This window comes from Primulina tabacum, chromosome 6, assembly GCF_025594145.1.
Source record: "Primulina tabacum isolate GXHZ01 chromosome 6, ASM2559414v2, whole genome shotgun sequence".
Lineage (NCBI taxonomy): Eukaryota > Viridiplantae > Streptophyta > Magnoliopsida > Lamiales > Gesneriaceae > Primulina > Primulina tabacum.
This window is the reverse complement of record NC_134555.1, coordinates 31,660,867-31,679,092: the sequence shown is the minus strand read 5'-3', so window position 1 is coordinate 31,679,092 and position 18,226 is coordinate 31,660,867. Positions and strand designations below refer to the sequence as shown.

The window sequence follows — 18,226 nt, the reverse complement described above, 5'->3', positions numbered from 1 at the left end:
GACAAATCGGATAATATTCGAGGAAAGTAAGAACTAATTTTGCAATTTTTAAGAAACTTGGGGACTTGGTTAGGAGTAAGTGAGAAGTGAATGGTTTAAAGGATATGAAATTTGATGATTTAGGTTTGAAGGAATATCTAGAACCTTGAAACAATTGGGTTATAAGGTTGTAAAGAATGGTAACCAAGGGCACTGTAGGATGAATCAACATTTGGCTTGAAAGTTTAAGCTCTAGTGAATTAATACTTTGACAAATCAAGAATTTAGAGTGATAACAATTTAAGATAAAGTTGATCAGCTAGTTAAGTTATAAGAATAGATATGGAGCTAACAAAAAAAAAATTGGGAATTTAAGTTTGATGAATCATAATTTTTAATCATGATCTTAAGAGTTAAAATTATACCTTTGTTGGAATTTAATTTTTCAAAAAATTGGGTACGATCGATGGTTAGATTATTTGATAGACGAATATAAGATTTGAGGTAGACACCTGGTTTTAAGAAATTTTTGAAAGTCATTGAGAAACTTGAGAATAAATGAATATGTGTGTTGAGATTATGTTATCTAATACTATTTGGGTCGCGTAAGCTTGAATTTTAAGTTTATGAGATAGGTGTTCGTACGAAAATTTTGGGTGAAATAAAAACAAAAAAAAACGAGTTGTGTTCATCATAGGTTATCAATGAACGAATATTAAGATTTTATCGAGTAAGAAATCTGAAATCTTGATGTGGGGATTCTAGAATTTATGGGTTATCAGTGAAGTTGATTTATTAGAGTTAGCCCATCATAGGAGAACTTATTAAGTTTTATACGCTAGTATTAATTAAGCATTAAGGATGCGTAAGAATGCGACATTCGCTTCAATAAGGAAAGTCCAAGGGTCTTAGGTCTCAACTTTATTCTAATCGAAAAGGAAATAGTTTAAGTATGTAATTGGTGCTAGAATAATTTTATTATTTAGGTGGAAGATCGGTATCGTATATTTGGGGTTTTATGGATTAAGACTACTCGAACTTAAGATTTGCAGCAACGTCATATTGGGATGTACTTCTAAATAGTCAGGTTATGTAAGTTTGGTGCGGTAATGTAAAGATTTGATTCAAGGATCTTAGTCTAATATTATTATGGGGTTGAGATAAGGTTTAACTTTTAAGTGCTTTACTAAGATCTCCTAAGTCGAACTGCATGAATGCCAATACTTGGACTTGAAACTTTAACATATCTTGAGGTCAATAATGTTAAGAAGGGATGTTGTTAAGATTTCAATATTGGAATATAATAGGTCAATGAACATCTTGGGCATATTATAAGGAAAGTAAGGTGCGTTAAATTTGGACATCCATCTCTAGTATGAGGAATGAGGAATTGCGGGATAAGTCAAAATTCGGGGCTATAGTTGAATAGAACTAAGTCACCATAAGTTGTTTTAAGTTGCGATTCACAAACGAGAATTTTGGTAGACAAATTTATTTAGGATTGAGGAGACGGAAGGGCAACTTAATATTTATCTTATCAGAGTAGCGCATCGGAAGCGTGGATTATTAGGATTCTAGAATTAAAAGTCTAAACTTTTTGTTTATCGAGTATAAACGAATTTCGGGGATGAAATTTCTTTTCTTTTAGGGGGGGGGGGGGGGGGGAGTTGTAGAACCCGTTAAATCAGACTACTTATAATCCATGCATAATTTCTAGTATTTAAATTAAAAATGGTTTCTTTATTATTTAAAGCATTTTTAAAGTTGTTAGTCATGATTATTTTTTTTAAATCGCATAAATTTAGTTTTATCTTTTCAGTTAAATAAGCGAGGCCGGACTGGAGTTGGAGTATTGAGATAAAATTTAATATTAAAAAAACATCCCTAGAATTTATTTAAGAGAAATAATAAGTAATTTTAAAATAAAAGAATGTTTAAGGATTTATTTAATTAACTTGAGATAAGTAATAAATAAGTTCCTTTATGTCCAATAATTTAATTTAAATGCCTAAATTAAAATATGTGACCAATTGAGATAAGTTAATCTAGACTTATTTTAATTAAGGAATTTCAACTTAACATGTTATTAATTTAACTTAAAGAATTAGCCATGCATGCAAGATATTACCATCCTAAACTAATTTATTAATTCACTAAAATACCTAATGGGTAGATAAAATTTTAAAGATTTAAAATACAAGATTTAAGTAATATTTCACCTCATTTATTAAAAGATTTTCGGTCACCCCTTTGTAGAAGATTTGAATCTAGTTGACAACTCACAAACTTTGATTCTTTCCTTATCTATCCTAGGTAGATAATCCCTTCATTTTTAAACAACTCCCGAAACTCGGGATTGACACCGGCGTTGTTTAACAATCACACAATTGAAAACAACAAGCCTTTCGTAGCACAGTATAAACCGAACCAGCTTATATATCATAATTTCCACGAAATAAACATTGTCTTTACAATAACGAAATCCAACGAAATAGTAAATAATGCGGAAGCGTCTTACAATTATTAAATCATAAATTCGAACCTAACTACTACTGGTCTCGTGAATCACCATCCCCAGAACTGTTCGGACTTCTCTTCCTCAACTTGTTCTTCGGACTTATCTGAGTAGGGTTGTAAGGGGGGTGAGTATTTTGGGAATACTTAGTAAATGGGGGACTTTGAACACAACATAACCAATTTAATAACATTTTCAAAACATATCATAAACGTACATCATACTTTTCATAAACGTAACGTAAATTTCGTAACATAATAACACTGCGATTTTTCACCTTTAACGGTTTACTGACGTCAGTCCCTAAGTTTTGATCCTCTAAGGGGGCGAGGCCATAAAACAGTTCTATCCCACTGTTAAGGGCCATATGTTGGAATTCCACCCATTTTCAGGGAATCCTCACAGTGTCAAACATAAATGTAATAACTTTCGTAAAACATATAGACAAAACGACGGTACTCGACCGTATTTTTAAACCACAAAACCGAAATTTTCATGTGCATAAAACAAAATTTAAAACAGCCCACTTACAGTGTTTGGATGTACTTAAAAGAACGTGGAGTGAACGGCTTGGTTTGGATCACTTCGCGCTCCTCGTTCGGGTAGCGCTCCGGCTCGATTTATTTGACGATTTTCGGGACGATTTTTGTGCAGTATTTTGGCTAGGGAGAGTTGCTGAATTTTCGAGTTTTTCAGCTCTAGGATTTTGAAATTATGTGTGTTGAATGAGTGGGGTTGATGCACTATTTATAGGGGAGGAGGGTGGAGCTAAATTTGGCACTAAAATCATACCAAAAATTCATGTCAAATCTCCTAATATTGACTCCAAATATCCTTGTCATTGCTGATGATTTCTCTTCCTAATTCGTGAGATATAAATCCTTGATTTATATGAATATCCGAGATTTTGTTTATCTTGTTTCCTTGCATCTTGTATGATTTACTAATTTGTAATATTTCCTACCCCAAAATTCGAAATTTGCTTGGCAATAAAGATTTCAACATGGCCATCTTATTTTAATACAATAAAAAGAATCTTATGCTAATAAAATTTTCTTCCAAATTTTAATTACATTATTGCAAGATTTTCGGTTCTAACATTTCCCCTTCATTTTTTTTGTAGAAATCGGCCACTCCTTGGATAGAATTTAAAATATTTGGCAACCCTCCATCTTTAATTCATTTCCTTATCCTTTCTTGGGAGATAATTCCCTAACCATTTAATCTTCAATAATAATTAATTAAGCAATTTTCCTACCCATATTTGTAAGCAAGAAATCGGTCACCACCTCATTGTATCTCCCTCAAATCAAATCAATTCCCTTATCTCTCAAACTCTAGGATAGAAAGATTTGACCTTGCCATTCTATCCCCATTTAATTAGTAGACTTCCCTTCATTTCTCCTAGCCATTTTCCCTCTCCATAATTTTGAAAATTTCAGAGCATTTCAGTAGAGATAAATCGTGAGAGTCCAAGGAGAATCAAGAGAGAAAAGTAGAAAAGCAAAGCAACTCCGTCTCCTCCGCGCCGTGTCGTCGTAATCGATTTGTTTTCGTTTCAAACAAATCCAAGGCATGTCTATATCTTTCTTTGCTCTTCAATCAAGTTATAATAACATTTTTAAACATTACATGATCATGATTTTATGGCAAAACAAAAATCAAGACAATATTACTTTCGGAAACATGTACAGATTTTTGGCTCTTCACTTGTGCACCTCACGGTTTTGGCTTGTTTTGTTGTTTCAGGGTTGGTTCGATTTCCAGGGGCTCAAGGCTGCTTTTAGACATGATTTAGGGTGTGTTAGGAAGGGAGATGTCCACTGGTTTCAGCCCCTTTCCCCCTTGCATCACGTTTGACAGCAACTCCCCAAGCATGTCATTTGGTGTCGCGAAATTTCTTGTTTTTGGTTTGTACAAGGAGGTTCGAATCGTGGTTGGCTCTTGGGCCTGTAACCATGGTTGGAACCCTTCCTTAACATGTCTAGGACGTGACCAAGATGCCCTTTCATGGCTTGGTTCACGTTCCCATCGGTTTTAAAAATAAACAAGAACAGCCCCCATCGGTCTCATTTTTCTGGTTTTGGTTGCGTGAGTTGTCCTTCGGTTTTAGGGTGTCAAGTGGGTTGTGGCTGGCTTCTAGCCCTTAGCCATCACTCATTTGACACCTTAGCATGTCTATCATGGACCATGGTTAACCTCATAACCATTGGATCCTTCCTTGACAGCAAGAACAAGCGAGATGTCCCACGCGTGCAGTTTTGTTCTCGGTTGGAAGCGTGGTGATGGTTCGGGTGTTGCTTGGATTGTGGCTGGCCTAGGGCCCTTAGCCATGATTAAAGCCATACCTTATGATGTTGGGAAGAGGCTCTGGTCGGTGGTTCAAGCCTCAATGGCCAATAGCCTCAAAAACGAAGCAAGGAAACACAAGCGCTGCTGCTGTAATTTTGGACAGCAACTTGGTGCTTTGGTTCAGAGGTTCGTTTGAGTTCTTGGTTGGCTTTTAGCCTATGGCCTTGGACTGGATAGTACCTCATTGAGTTAGGAAGGTCATGTTTTTGGCCGTTTGTGATTCGGTTAAGTTTAGAGGTCGTACGAGAATTTACGGTGCAATGTGCCAAATTGACTCTCGAAAGAGCGTTTCATGTTTTGGCCTCCATTTGCCAAATTTCAACTTGCAAAATTTTTAGGAGCATTATTTCATCATTTTAGGTGTATTTTAATCATGACTAAATGATTGTTCGATGTTGGTTCAGGTTAGTACGGAGTCATGGTTAGAATTTAAGTTGTTGGTCTAGTTGGCCCCGTTTTTGGGTATAATTACGAAGTCATTCTCAAGTTAAGATTATTTGCATTTTTTTCATGTTAGAATTAGGTCGCAGCAAGCCTGGGAAAGATCCAACCCATTCGGTAAAATAAAACAGGATATTTAATTATATTACGTGTATAAAAATATAAAATGTTCATTTTTGAGATATATGCGATATTGCTTGTGGCCACCTCACGTTCATGGGATTGCAGCTTATCATGGGATTATTACTTCATCCGGTGATCACTGACCGGTTCAGTTCATGTTCATGTATGGGTACAGATATCCAGTCCAAGGGCTGTGATGATCTCTACCGCCCAGTATACTGTGGTTTAGTCTGATCAGACGATTCATTTCACGTTACGGGTCACTTGCGTAGAACATATTCTCAACATAAAATTATTATATGGTATTTCATGACAGGGCTCTATCGAGCAAACATTTCACTTATGATTTTCAGTTCAGTTATGCATGTATTTATAATTACTCATGACAAGATACTTTCACGTTATGCTTTACGACATGATATCTTTACACGACATGAAATTTTATGATATATTTACTTGTTATCTACGATATATGCATGCTGAGTCTTTAGACTCACTAGACTTGATTGTTGTAGGTACTGATGAGGTCGGGACCGAGGGTGGGGACCAGTGAGCTAGCTTGGGTCGGCAGTAGTAGGAACCCGAGGACCTCATTTATCAGTTTATTTATTATTTTATGCAAACTCATTTTATCGCGATGAATTATTTTAAGTTGTTGTTTGAAACAGATATTTACTTCCGCTGCCATTTCGACATTTAAACTTTTATTCCACTGTTACGTTAAACCTTAAAATTTTTATTCAGTTTAGTTTCTGAATGAGGCATTTTATTTATTTAAAAAGAAAATTTCAAATTTTTCCGCAAATTTTCAAATGCGAATTTCGGGCCTCGACATGTAGCCTTGCATGGCTCAATCCCAGCTGAGGAGCTGACCCCCATGGGTTCGTGACAAGGCTAGGAGAGGGTTGTGAGTGGCTAGTCGTGGTCCATAGGCTGTTCGACGGGTGTGGTGATAGGGTGGTTCTTGATTTTGTTCGGTGTAGGGTATTGAGAGTCACGCACGTCCTCGAGATTGGAGAGCTAAGGGCGTGGTCAATTCAGTCTAGGAAGATGTCCACGGGATGGCTATGGTCCTAGGGTGGTCTAGTTCTGGGCTGGTCGAGGGTGGTGCGACTTATAGCTTTGTTGGTAGAAAAAGGAAATTCTGGATGCAAGTTAGCGCCGTGGCGCTACTCCTTGAGCGCCGCAATGCTTAGGCTTCCTAAATGGCAGTGCCCTGGCACTGGGATGCAGCGCCTAGGCGCTTAACCAGCGCTACAGCATTGAGCTACTGGCTCCTAGGCGCTGGTACCGAGCTTAGAGGTTAGCGATTTGGTGAGCATGTCTCGTTTCGGTCTCTCCAACAAGTTAGATCATGTTGGCTATTCCAGTAAGCTAGATCGGGTGTTCCAAAATTATGGGAGGTGTAAGATGATTGGTATGTTACGGTTAAGAATCATCGAACTATGGTTAAGGATTAGATCAAGTCACGGGTCAATGAGACCCCGGTCCGAGTTTAAGACAAATTGCAAAATTTACGGGACGGGCTCAAGTTTACGTCTAAGAAATATTTTTAAATGTGTTTGGGGGTGTTTTAAGGAGTTTGGTGAGCTTCGGGTCTAAATTTTGAGGTCTAGGGGTAAAACAGTCATTTTGGGTTCCCAAGGGCAAAATAGTCATTTTGCACCCGAGTCGAGATTTTTGTCCTGGCAACGCCCTGAGAACAAATTTGTCATGTTTTAAATTTTTTTGTATCACGAGCATGATTTTTATGAATTATGAAAAATATGTTGGATGCAAAGGTTTTAAGAAAAAATTACATATATGCATTATTTTGATAAGTGATGAAATTGATTATGCTTTTGAAGCATGAGAGTCGGTTGTGACTGACGATATATGTATACGATGACGATGAGGTCTAGGCACAGTGGATGGGTAATACTGTCACTGATGTCCGACAGTCGCGGGTACCACGGTTCTACGTAGATGGATCTATCGAATAGAGTTGATACGAAAGTCATATCTAATGAACTGAATTCCACTAAATTAAATGAATAAGTGTATGATTATATGATGAGCTATTTTTTCACGCATGCTTTTACGATATGTTTACGTTTACGTTTTTAAGACCATGATAGGTAAGCATGTCGATGAGGAGGCTCGAGATTTCAAATTCTGAGTAGGCAGGGCTGGATGTGTGCACATGACCCAATGACCATATTTTCCTCACATCACGTTTTATGAGTTTTGAATAGTCTTGATCAGTTTTATACACGAGTTATGATATGTTGAGAATTTCCAGGATTTTTACTTATTTTATTTTTTACGCACATTATTGATGGTCGTGTTGGAAAATTTTTAAACTGCAGTATTTTATTGGGCGATTGTTTATGATTATTTTTAAAAGACATATTTTTCAGCAGTCCTGCATGCATGCATTTAAATGGGATTTTCGTGTATTAGCTTTTTTTAAAAAAAAATAAATTCTGGTAGCATTTTTAAGCACTAGATATTTCAGTTGGTATCGGAGCAAGGGTCCTGTATAGGTGTAACGTCTTGAAAATTTGAAGGTCCACGCGAACAAAATGCATGCAAGTTATCAAATTAATTTCTTATGTATTTTAATTAAATGATTTTAATTGCTTGAGTTAAATATGGTGCACATGTTTATATATTTAAAATGTACATTTCTACATGATTGCATAAAACTGTGTTTTAAAAGATTATTCGAGACGCGATCGAAGAACGGAGGCCGTGGACCATATGAGAGAAAATATTTTATTAATGATTATTTTTAATGGTTCAATTTCTGGTGTATTTTAAATGAAATTTTCGAAAATGAGATGTTTTGATGTGTTTTCATACGCCGAGTCGTATTTTTAAACGTCATTCGATTTTCGACAAAAATATGAACTTTTCGAGAACTCGGCTAATAAATTCACAAACTTTCCTAAACAAAGTATTTCAAATATTAACTAATGAGATTAATGAGCCTATTATACTAGGTTAATGGGCCCCAAGTTTGCACCATGAGTTTTAATTAAAATTAAAATCCAAAACCCTCCCCAACCTCACTATATATCACACGCTCCTTCCCCTATTAAATTTACCAGGACTCTCCCTTCCCTCAAGACACACACACACGCGTGAGATTTTGGAAGGAAATTTATGCAAGGCTTGAAGAAAAATTCAGCAAGGTTATCTCCGTCGACGTCCCTCGAATTGCCAAAACGTTTTCGTGCGTAATATAAGCAAAGGCACGCCATAATCCTCCTTTTCTCATCTTTCACACCATATTATGTGTTTAATACATGATTGCATGAAAAATATGATACACTTTATATATTTTCGTTTTTATGGTTAACATGCATAAAACTAGTGTTTCATCTTTTAAAATTCCTCCTAATGATGCACAAAGAGGCCGCCATGATAGGAGAACTTAAAGGGATGTTTTTCTATCATGTTAAGGGTCCATAGATGCCAATACAAGGGCTGCACACATATAGGAGAAGCCTTGAATGAAATTATTATGTTTTAGAGTTTTAGGGTTCGGGTAAGGGCGGGCGGCTTCCTAGGTGCATGCGGCTGCTAGCTGCTGTCAAGGGCACATCCAGTGGTATTAATAGGGCTGAACCAGGGTCCTTGATGGGCTGCACGACAGCTAGAACGAGGGTAGACAGGAGCCGCACCAAGGAGAGTTGCACATGGAGTTCTAGGGCTCGGGCGAGGGGGCTGAGCGTGTTTGGGCTGGTAGGTTCTATAACGTACCGTACTTTTAAAGATACTTAAAATTTGCGAAAAAATAAAAATTTTCTTAAATAAGTAATAATCTTTCAAAATGCAATACAAATAAAATATTTGACAAAATATTTGGAATGTAAAGAGCTTGCAAAAGTACTTGCTTTAAGCAACATGAAATAATTTCCGTAAAAATCAGAGTAAATGAAATAACATGCATAAAAATCCTTGAAACTAAGCGGTCCTCGGGTTAGTCCACCGCACAGTCCGAGCCAGCTCACTGATCCCCGCCTCTATTCTCCTCAATCTCGTACTCACCTGCATCGATCAAGTCTAGTGAGTCTAAAAACTCAACGTTTATAAACTGGGAATAGCAAGTAACGTATAATAAAATCACATGCATTTTAAATTAGCACATACGTATATTAACTTTGAACATACTTACATAAACATAGACGTTCCATCGATTCATAAACACTTTCCTAAACGTACTTGCATCATACATACTTAAACATGTATATCATCATCATTTTACGTAGAGATATGTTTCAAAACAAGTGACCCATACATAATGCGCCTGATCAGACTAAACCACAGTACTGAGCTGGCAGGGATGTCCACTACCACATACATAAGATCCCCGGTCATACTTTATCGGGTGGATTGGTCCCTGGTTATACATTACCACTTTCCAATCCTGATCAAAACCTGGTCATACTTTACCGGGGTGGAGAGGTCCCCGGACACGTTCTCCGGCTTCCAAACCCGTTCATAATTGGTCACAAGACAATTCGCAAACCTCAAAAACATAAAACAATTTCTTTTTGCACGTCGAACATACTTAAAAACGTCGAGGGCTTTGTTGGAATGATTTAGACATGCTTCCCTAGCCACAGAAGCAAAGATTCAGGAGATCCCAACGAAGCCTGCAACCAAAACTTGAGAAAACGTGAAGAACATGCACAAATTTTCACAGTTTGAGCGGTTTTACGATAAAAATCATATCTCTCTAATTTCTTATCAGAAAATTACGAATTTGCTATCTAATCGAAGATAACATAGAGTATTACAAATCATATGTTGAAAACATTTCTAGAAACCAAATTATAAGTTGCAGAATTCGAAATAACAGAGGGTGACGGGTTTTGAGACACAGAAATTTCACAGCTTGTGCGATTTTATGACAAAAATCGCATCTCCATCGTTTCTTATCAGAAAATTACAAATTTGATATCAAATCAAAGATACCACATAATAATACAAATCATACGTTGAAAACATTTCCAGAAAATCAACCAACAAGTCGCAGAATTCTAAATAACAGAGGGTGCGGGTTTTGTGACAGAAATTTCACAGCTTGTGCGATTTTTCAATAAAAATCATATCGCCCTAGTTTCTTATCAAAAAATTACGAAATTGTTATCAAATCGAAGATAACACAGAGTAATACAAATCATAGATTGAAATAATTTCTAGAAAACCAAATTATAAGTCACAGAATTTGAAATAACAGAGAGTGACGGGTTTTGTGACACATAAATTTCACATCTTGTGCGATTTTACGATAAAAATCATATCTCCCTTGTTTATTATCAGATAATTACGAATTTGCTATCAAATCGAAGATATCAAAAAGTACTACGTTTTATATGATGAAAGTGTTTCCATAAAACCAGTCAAAAATTCGCAGGATTCGAAATAACAGAATGTGACGGGTTTTGTGACAAAGAACTTTCACAGATTGAGCAGCCCCACGAAAATGATTATAACTCACTCGTTTCTTGTCCAAAAATTACAAATTTACTGTCAAATCGAAGGTATTGAAGAGTTATACGTTTTATATGTTGAAATTATTTCCAGAAAGTCGACCGAAAATTTACAGTATTCGAAAAGACAGAAGACTCGGTTTTGAGATCTAAAATTATGATCCAAAATCGTTTGAAACATTTTTGCTCAAACTTTTGCATAACATACACAAATGTTTCATACAATATTCATAAAAAGACTTACTACGACATGATCTACGTAAAAATTAAAGAATATACATGCCTTTGATGATTAAACTCACGAAACGACGGATAATGACGCGAGAGAATACGAGAAATGTGAAATGAAATGTGAGTGTGTGTGTGTGAGGCGTGGTTGTGTGTGTGTTAGGTGAAAATATGCTTAATTAATTATTTAACTAACTAATTAGGGCTAAAAATGCATAATTAAATAATTAGTAATAAAAATAATAAATCTCTTATTATTCAATACTAATCAAAGATTAAATAAAATAATTGGGTATCAAGTTTCAAGATTAAAATCTCCATTTTTTCAAATTGGTATTTGAAAATCTTAAAATTTTAAAATCACATGAAAAATTAAATTAGGCTATAGAATGTTTAAAATTTCAAAAATCACTTAAAATAACAATTTTCTTGATTTGAAATAAAATACCAATTTTTCATGAATCGCCTAAATCGTCACCGGTCTCTTTTCCCGATCCCTCATCGAATATTTTCCTGAAACACAAAACTCAAGAAAATATTTTAACGTATATCACAATAACATGTAATAATATAAAATCATGCAAAATAATCAATCATGCCTCGCTAAAATCATTTTAAAATTAAATAAATAATTTAGCAATTTAAATAAATGCAAGGGTTTACGTGTACTGATTTTTAGGCTCTATAATTCCTCTTCCACTTAAATAAATTTCGTCCTCGAAATTAAATCTTACCAAACAACTCCGGGTAGTGACTTCTCATATCTACTTCGGCCTCCCAAGTGGCTTCCTCCACTGATTGATTCAGCCATTGCACTTTGACTAACTTGGTCACTTTGTTCCGAAGTCTCCCCTCTTGTCTGTCTAGAATTCGGACCGGTTTTTCCTCATATGACAGATTCGGAGCAAGCTGCAACGACTCAAAACTCAGAACGTGCGAAAGATTTGCCATATATTTCCTCATAATCGAAATGTGGAACACATTGTGTACTCCTGCGAGATTCGGCGGTAGAGCTACATGATAAGCAAGTGTCCCAACTATGTCAAGAATTTCGAATGTCTCGGACTCAGCTTGCCTCTCTTCCCAAACCTCATAACACCCTTCATAGGTGCTATCTTCACGAATACGTGATCTCCTACGGCAAATTCGAGATCCCTCCTTCTCTTGTCAGCATAACTCTTTTGGCGAATTTGGGCATTCATCATCCTGTCTCGGATATTGACCACCACATCGGAAGTCTGCTGAACAATCTCTGGGCCAAGTTATGATCTCTCACCGACTTCATCCCAATGAATCGACGACGTGCACTTCCTTCCATACAGTGCTTCGTAGGGAGCCATGACTATAGATGATTGAAAACTGTTTTTGTAGGTAAACTCCATTAGAGGTAGCTTCGATTTCCAATTCCCATGGAAAACGATCAGACAAGCTCGTAGCAATTCTTCCAATATCTGAATCACTCTCTCAGACTGGTCATCCGTCATGCCGTACTGAAAAGCAACTTCATTCCCATGGCTGCATGTAAACTCTTCCAAAAGGACGATGTGAATCTCGGGTCTCTTTCAGACACAATAGAAACTGGGATCCCGTGCAATCAGACAATCTCCCGGATATAGAGCTCTGCATACTAAGTCATGGAGAAAGTCATCTTCACCGGTAAGAAGTGCGCCGATTTAGTAAGTCGATCCACTATAACCCAAATGGCATTAGATCCTTTGACTAACGTCGGCAATCCAACAACGAAATCCATGCTGATATTCTCTCATTTCCACTCGGGAATAGGAGTGTCTTAAGCATTCCTGGTCGCCTCTGATGCTCTGCTTTCACTTGCTGACAAGTGAGACACTCAAATACAACTCGACAAATGTTCCACTTCATCCCTGGCCAACAATACAATATTTGTAAGTCTTTGTACATTTCGGTACCTCCTGGGTGGATAGAATACGGAGATGTATGTGCCTCTGTCAAAATATCATCTCTGATCGAATCAACACTAGGCACCCACATCCTTCCTTTGTACCTCACAATACCATCAGATACTGTGTAGAGTACGCTGCCTTTGACTTCATCCTTCAATCTCCATTTATGTAACCGTTCATCTGAAGGCTGACCTATATGGATTCGGTCTAACATAGAAGACTGAACTGTCAAATTAGACAACTTTGGAGCTCTGCTATTAGGATAAACTTCTAAGCCAAAACTCTGAATTTCTGACTGAAGAGATCTCTGTATTGATAGCTGTGTTACGACTGCTACTTTCCTACTCAAAGCATCTGCCACAATATTAGTTTTCCCTGGATGGTAGCTAATTTAACAATCGTAGTCTTTTACCAACTCCAACCACCATCTTTGTCTCATATTCAGCTCTTTCTGCTTGAAGAAGTACTTGAGACTCTTGTGATCAGTGAATATCTGACATTTCTCGCTGAACGAATAATGTCTCCATATCTTCAACGCAAAGACAACGACAACTAACTCGAGATCATGAGTCGTGTATTTCTTTTCATGCACCTTCAACTGTCTGGAGGCATAAGCTATAGCCCGACCATGGTGCATAAAAATTGCGCCTAACTCTAGCCTTGCCCTGATGACATGACTAAAACTGACGCTGTAATAAGAGCTTGCTTCAAAGTATCGAAGCTCTTCTGACATTATCCACTCCATAAGAATTTAACATTTTTCTTGGTTAATGAAGTGAGTGGTACAACAATCGAGGAAAACCCCTGAATAAATTTCCTGTAGTAGCCTGCCAAGCCTAGGAAACTACGGATCTCTGACGCCTTCTTCGGCTCAACCCATTCTCTCACTGCTGTCACTTTAGCTGGGTACACCTCAATGCCACTGCCAGAAATGATATGTCCCAAGAATGCTACTTTCTCCAACCAGAATTCACACTTACTGAATTTTGCAAGTCTTGCTAAGAACTCTTAATGCTCATATCTGGTTCTGAAGGCTGTCTTACGAACATTTGCATCATTTACCTTCAGTTGATGATACCCAAAATGTAGATCTATCTTAGAGAACAGTGTAGCTCTATGCAACTGATCGAATAAATCCTTGATCCTTGGTAATTGGTATTTGTTCTTGATTGTTATCTTGTTCAATTCTCGGTAATCGATACATAGCCTCATGCTCCCATCTTTCTTCTTTAAGAAGAGCACTGGTGCGCCCCATGGAGAGATACTAAGGCGGATGAATTCTTTGTCTAGGAGCTTCTGGATTTGCTGCTTGAGCTCTAACATCTCTGCTGGGGTCAAACGGTACGGTGCCTTAGAGATTGACATAGTGCCTATCATAAGGTCAACGGCGAACTCCACCTCTCTATCTGGTGGAAGGCCAATGACGTCGTCTGAAAAGACGTCAGGAAAATATCTGACAACCGGTGCATCAAATATTGACGAGGTGGGCGTTTCAGGTGCTGAAATAATATTGACCAAGAATGCCTGATACCCCTTATGCATAAGTCTCCGTGCCTGCATGCAAGAGATCATGCGAAGGAAACTTCTCTATCTGTTCGGCTCAAAAAGAAATTGCTCCATGCCAACGGTCTTACTAACACTTATCCTTTCTGAAAGTCAATTAGAACTCTGTTCTTCATAAGCCAGTCCATCCCCAAGATGATAACAAACTCTGACATTGGCAACACAATGAGATCGACGTAAACTAGGTGGCCATGTAGTTCAAGATCGATATCTCTGACCACGCTAGTAGCTGATAACTCCTCCCCTGATGGGACTATCACAGAGTAGCTCACGTCGAGTCCAATGGACTTGATACCCAAATTATTAGCGAACGTCTCTGAGATAAAAGAGTGAGTGGTCCCGGAATCTAACAAGGCCTTCGTGGATACTCTCTTTACGAAGATATTTTATGAAGGACGTTAGCACAACACAAAAACTTATATCCCAAAATACAAATCTTAACCTCATGCATAGTTCGAAATCTCTATTCAAAGTCTCCAAAATACGAAAACAACATGCTAATATCCCAAGAAAATATTTGAAGCATGCATAACCAAAAAATACTGTGCTGAATTAAATAGGTTACCAGTCAGTAGAGTCGTGTCTGGGTTCGCCTCCTCGGCATACATGGCGAACACTCTCCCCTGGGTTGGCTGCCTCCACTGCGGGCAGTCCCTCATCATATGATCACTGGCTCCACACTTGAAGCATTTGCCAGAGCCCCATAAACACTGGCCCATGTGCTGACAGTTGCACTTCGGGCACACTGGGTACTCAGGCTTCTGAGGAGCCTTGTTTTCCGGCATAGGACCTTTGCTTTTCGGAGGTCCTTGGAATGGCCTCTTTCCTTGCTGTCCCTGAAAGGGCCTCTTAAACTGTTGCTGCTGAGAATGGTGCTGATGGGGTGCCGATAGGGCCTCTTGCCCTGTCTGTCATTCTCGATGTCTTTCTGGTCCTGTTCAGCCACCAATGCTCTAGATACAGCAACGACATAGGTAGTAGGACCAGCAACTCTAACATCACGGCCGTAAACCATCAAGGAAATGTCTCAGCTTCTCCTGGGCATCATTAGCAATTAGGGGCACAAAGTGACACCCCCTCTCAAACTTCCTCACAAAATCTGCCATGCTGCAGTCTCCCTGTCGCAACGTCATAAATTCCCTAGTCAGTCTGGAGCGTACTTCCTCAGTGAAGTACTTGGAGTAGAAGCCTTCCTTAAAACCATCCCAAGACAGAGTATGCAAGTTCACTGACATAGACACGCTCTCCCACCACAATCTAGCTTCCTCTGTCAGCAGAAAGGTGGCACATCTAACCCTATCTGCATCCTGCAGCTCCATGAAAGCGAAAATCACCCCGATGGACTTAATTCATCCCTCAGCTATCATCGGGTCAGTAGTCCCTGATAACTCTTTTGGGTCCATCTTCCTGAACCTCTCATATACTGCCTCTGGCCTGGGCCTCGCCCCTATATCTACTCCAGCATTGTTCCCCGCAAACTGTGCAAAGAACTGAGTCATACCTGCAAGCATCTGTGCCTACATATCTTGCGGTGGGCGAGAAGGAGTGGCCCTCTCCACATCCCGATCATCTCTGTTCTCTTCACCTGCTCCTCGTGCAATCATACGTGTAGGAGGTATACTATTCCAAAATTAGCCAACACGTAAACCGACATACATGAACTTAATATCTATATCATAAGATGCACGTAAATCGAATTTAATACACATCTACATGTTAAAATCATGAATTTGATGCTTAATACATGAAAGAATTTTAAAGCTTTAAAACTTACAGACTTGAGGCATGACTTCATGAGCTTCTCGCAACTGGCAGTAGGCATAACCCTTTACAAGAACACCGCTCTGATACCAACTGTAATGTACCGTACTTTTAAAGATACTTAAAATGTGCGGAAAAATAAAAACTTTCTTAAATAAGTAATCATCTTTTAAATTGAAATACAAATAAAATGTTTGACAAAATATTTGGAATGTAACGAGCTTGCAAAAGTACTTGCTTTAAGTAACATGAAATAATTTTCGTAAAAACCAGAGTAAATGAAATAACATGCATAAAAATCCTTGAAAACTAAGCGGTCCTCGGGTTAGTCCACCGCACAGTCTGAGCTAGCTCACTGATCCCTGCCTCTCGTCTCCTCAAACTCGTCCTCACCAGCATCGATCAAGTCTAGTGAGTCTAAAGACTCAACATGTATAAACTGAGAATAACAAGTAATGTATAATAAAACCACATGCATTTTAAAGTATCACATGCGTATCTTAACTTTGAACATACTTACATAAACATAGACGTGCCATCAATTCATAAACATTTTCATAAACGTAATTACATCATACATACTTAAACATGCAAATCATCATCATTTTGTGTAGAGATATGCTTCAAAGCAAGTGACCCATATAAAATGCGCCTGATCAGACTAAACCATAGTACTGGGCTGGCATGGATTTCTACTACCACATACATAAGATCCCCGGTCATACTTTACGGGGTTGATTGGTCCCTTGTCATACTTTACCTCTTTTCAATCCTGATCAAAACCTGTTCATACTTTACTGGGGTGGAGAGGTCCTCAGACTCACCGGCTTCCAAATTCATTCATAATTGGTCACAAAACAATTCGAATACCTCAAAAACATAAAACATTTTATTTTTGCACGTCGAACATACTTAAAAACATCGAGGGCTTTATTGGAACGCTTTAGACATGCTTCCCTAACTAAAGAAGCAAAGATTCAGGAGATCCCAACGAAGCCTGCAACCAAAACTTGAGAAAACATGAAGAATATGCACAAATTTTCACAGCTTGAGCGGTTTTACGATAAAAATCATATCTCTCTCATTTCTTATCAGAAAATTACGAATTTACTATCTAATCGAAGATAACACAGAGTAATACAAATCATATGTTGAAAACATTTCTAGAAAATCAACTTATAAGTTGCAGAATTCGAAATAACAGAGGATGACTGGTTTTGTGACACAAAAATTTCACAGCTTGTGCGATTTTATGACAAAAATCGCATCTCCGTCTTTTCTTATCAGAAAATTACGAATTTGCTATCAAATCAAAGATACCACAGAGTAATACAAATCATACGTTGAAAACATTTCCAGAAAATCAACCAACAAGTAGCAGAATTCTAAATAACAGAGGGTGACGGGTTTTGTGACACAGAAATTTCACAGCTTGTGCGATTTTACGTTAAAAATCATATCTCTCTCGTTTCTTATCCAAAAATTACGAATTTGAAATCAAATCAAAGATAACACAGAGTAATACAAATCATATGTTGAACATATTTCCAGAAAACCAACCTATAAGTCGTAGAATTTGAAATAACAGAGGGTGACGGGTTTTGTGACACAGAAATTGCACAGCTTGTGCGATTTTACGATTAAAATCATATCGCCCTCGTTTCTTATAAGATAATTACGAATTTTCTATCAAATTGAAGATATCAAAAATTACTACGTTTCATATGTTGAAAGTGTTTTTAGAAAACCGATCGAAAATTCCCGAGATTCGATATAACAGATGGTGACGGGTTTTGTGACACAGAAATTTCACAGCTTGAGCAGTCCCACGGAAATGTTTATAACTTACTCGTTTCTTGTCC

At 37.7% G+C, this 18,226-nt stretch overlaps 1 protein-coding gene across 1 annotated transcript; it reads right to left on the bottom strand.

The window, feature by feature from the left end:
- Positions 1-12,967: 12,967 nt before the first annotated feature.
- LOC142550163 (uncharacterized) lies at positions 12,968-15,922 on the bottom strand. Its single transcript, XM_075659401.1, has 5 exons — positions 15,678-15,922; positions 15,298-15,595; positions 14,411-14,594; positions 13,142-13,415; positions 12,968-13,001 (listed from the first exon to the last, which is right to left on the bottom strand). Exons 1-5 carry the CDS (start codon positions 15,920-15,922, stop codon positions 12,968-12,970), a joined length of 1,035 nt encoding a protein of 344 aa, XP_075515516.1.
- Between the last annotated feature and the right edge of the window lie 2,304 nt (positions 15,923-18,226).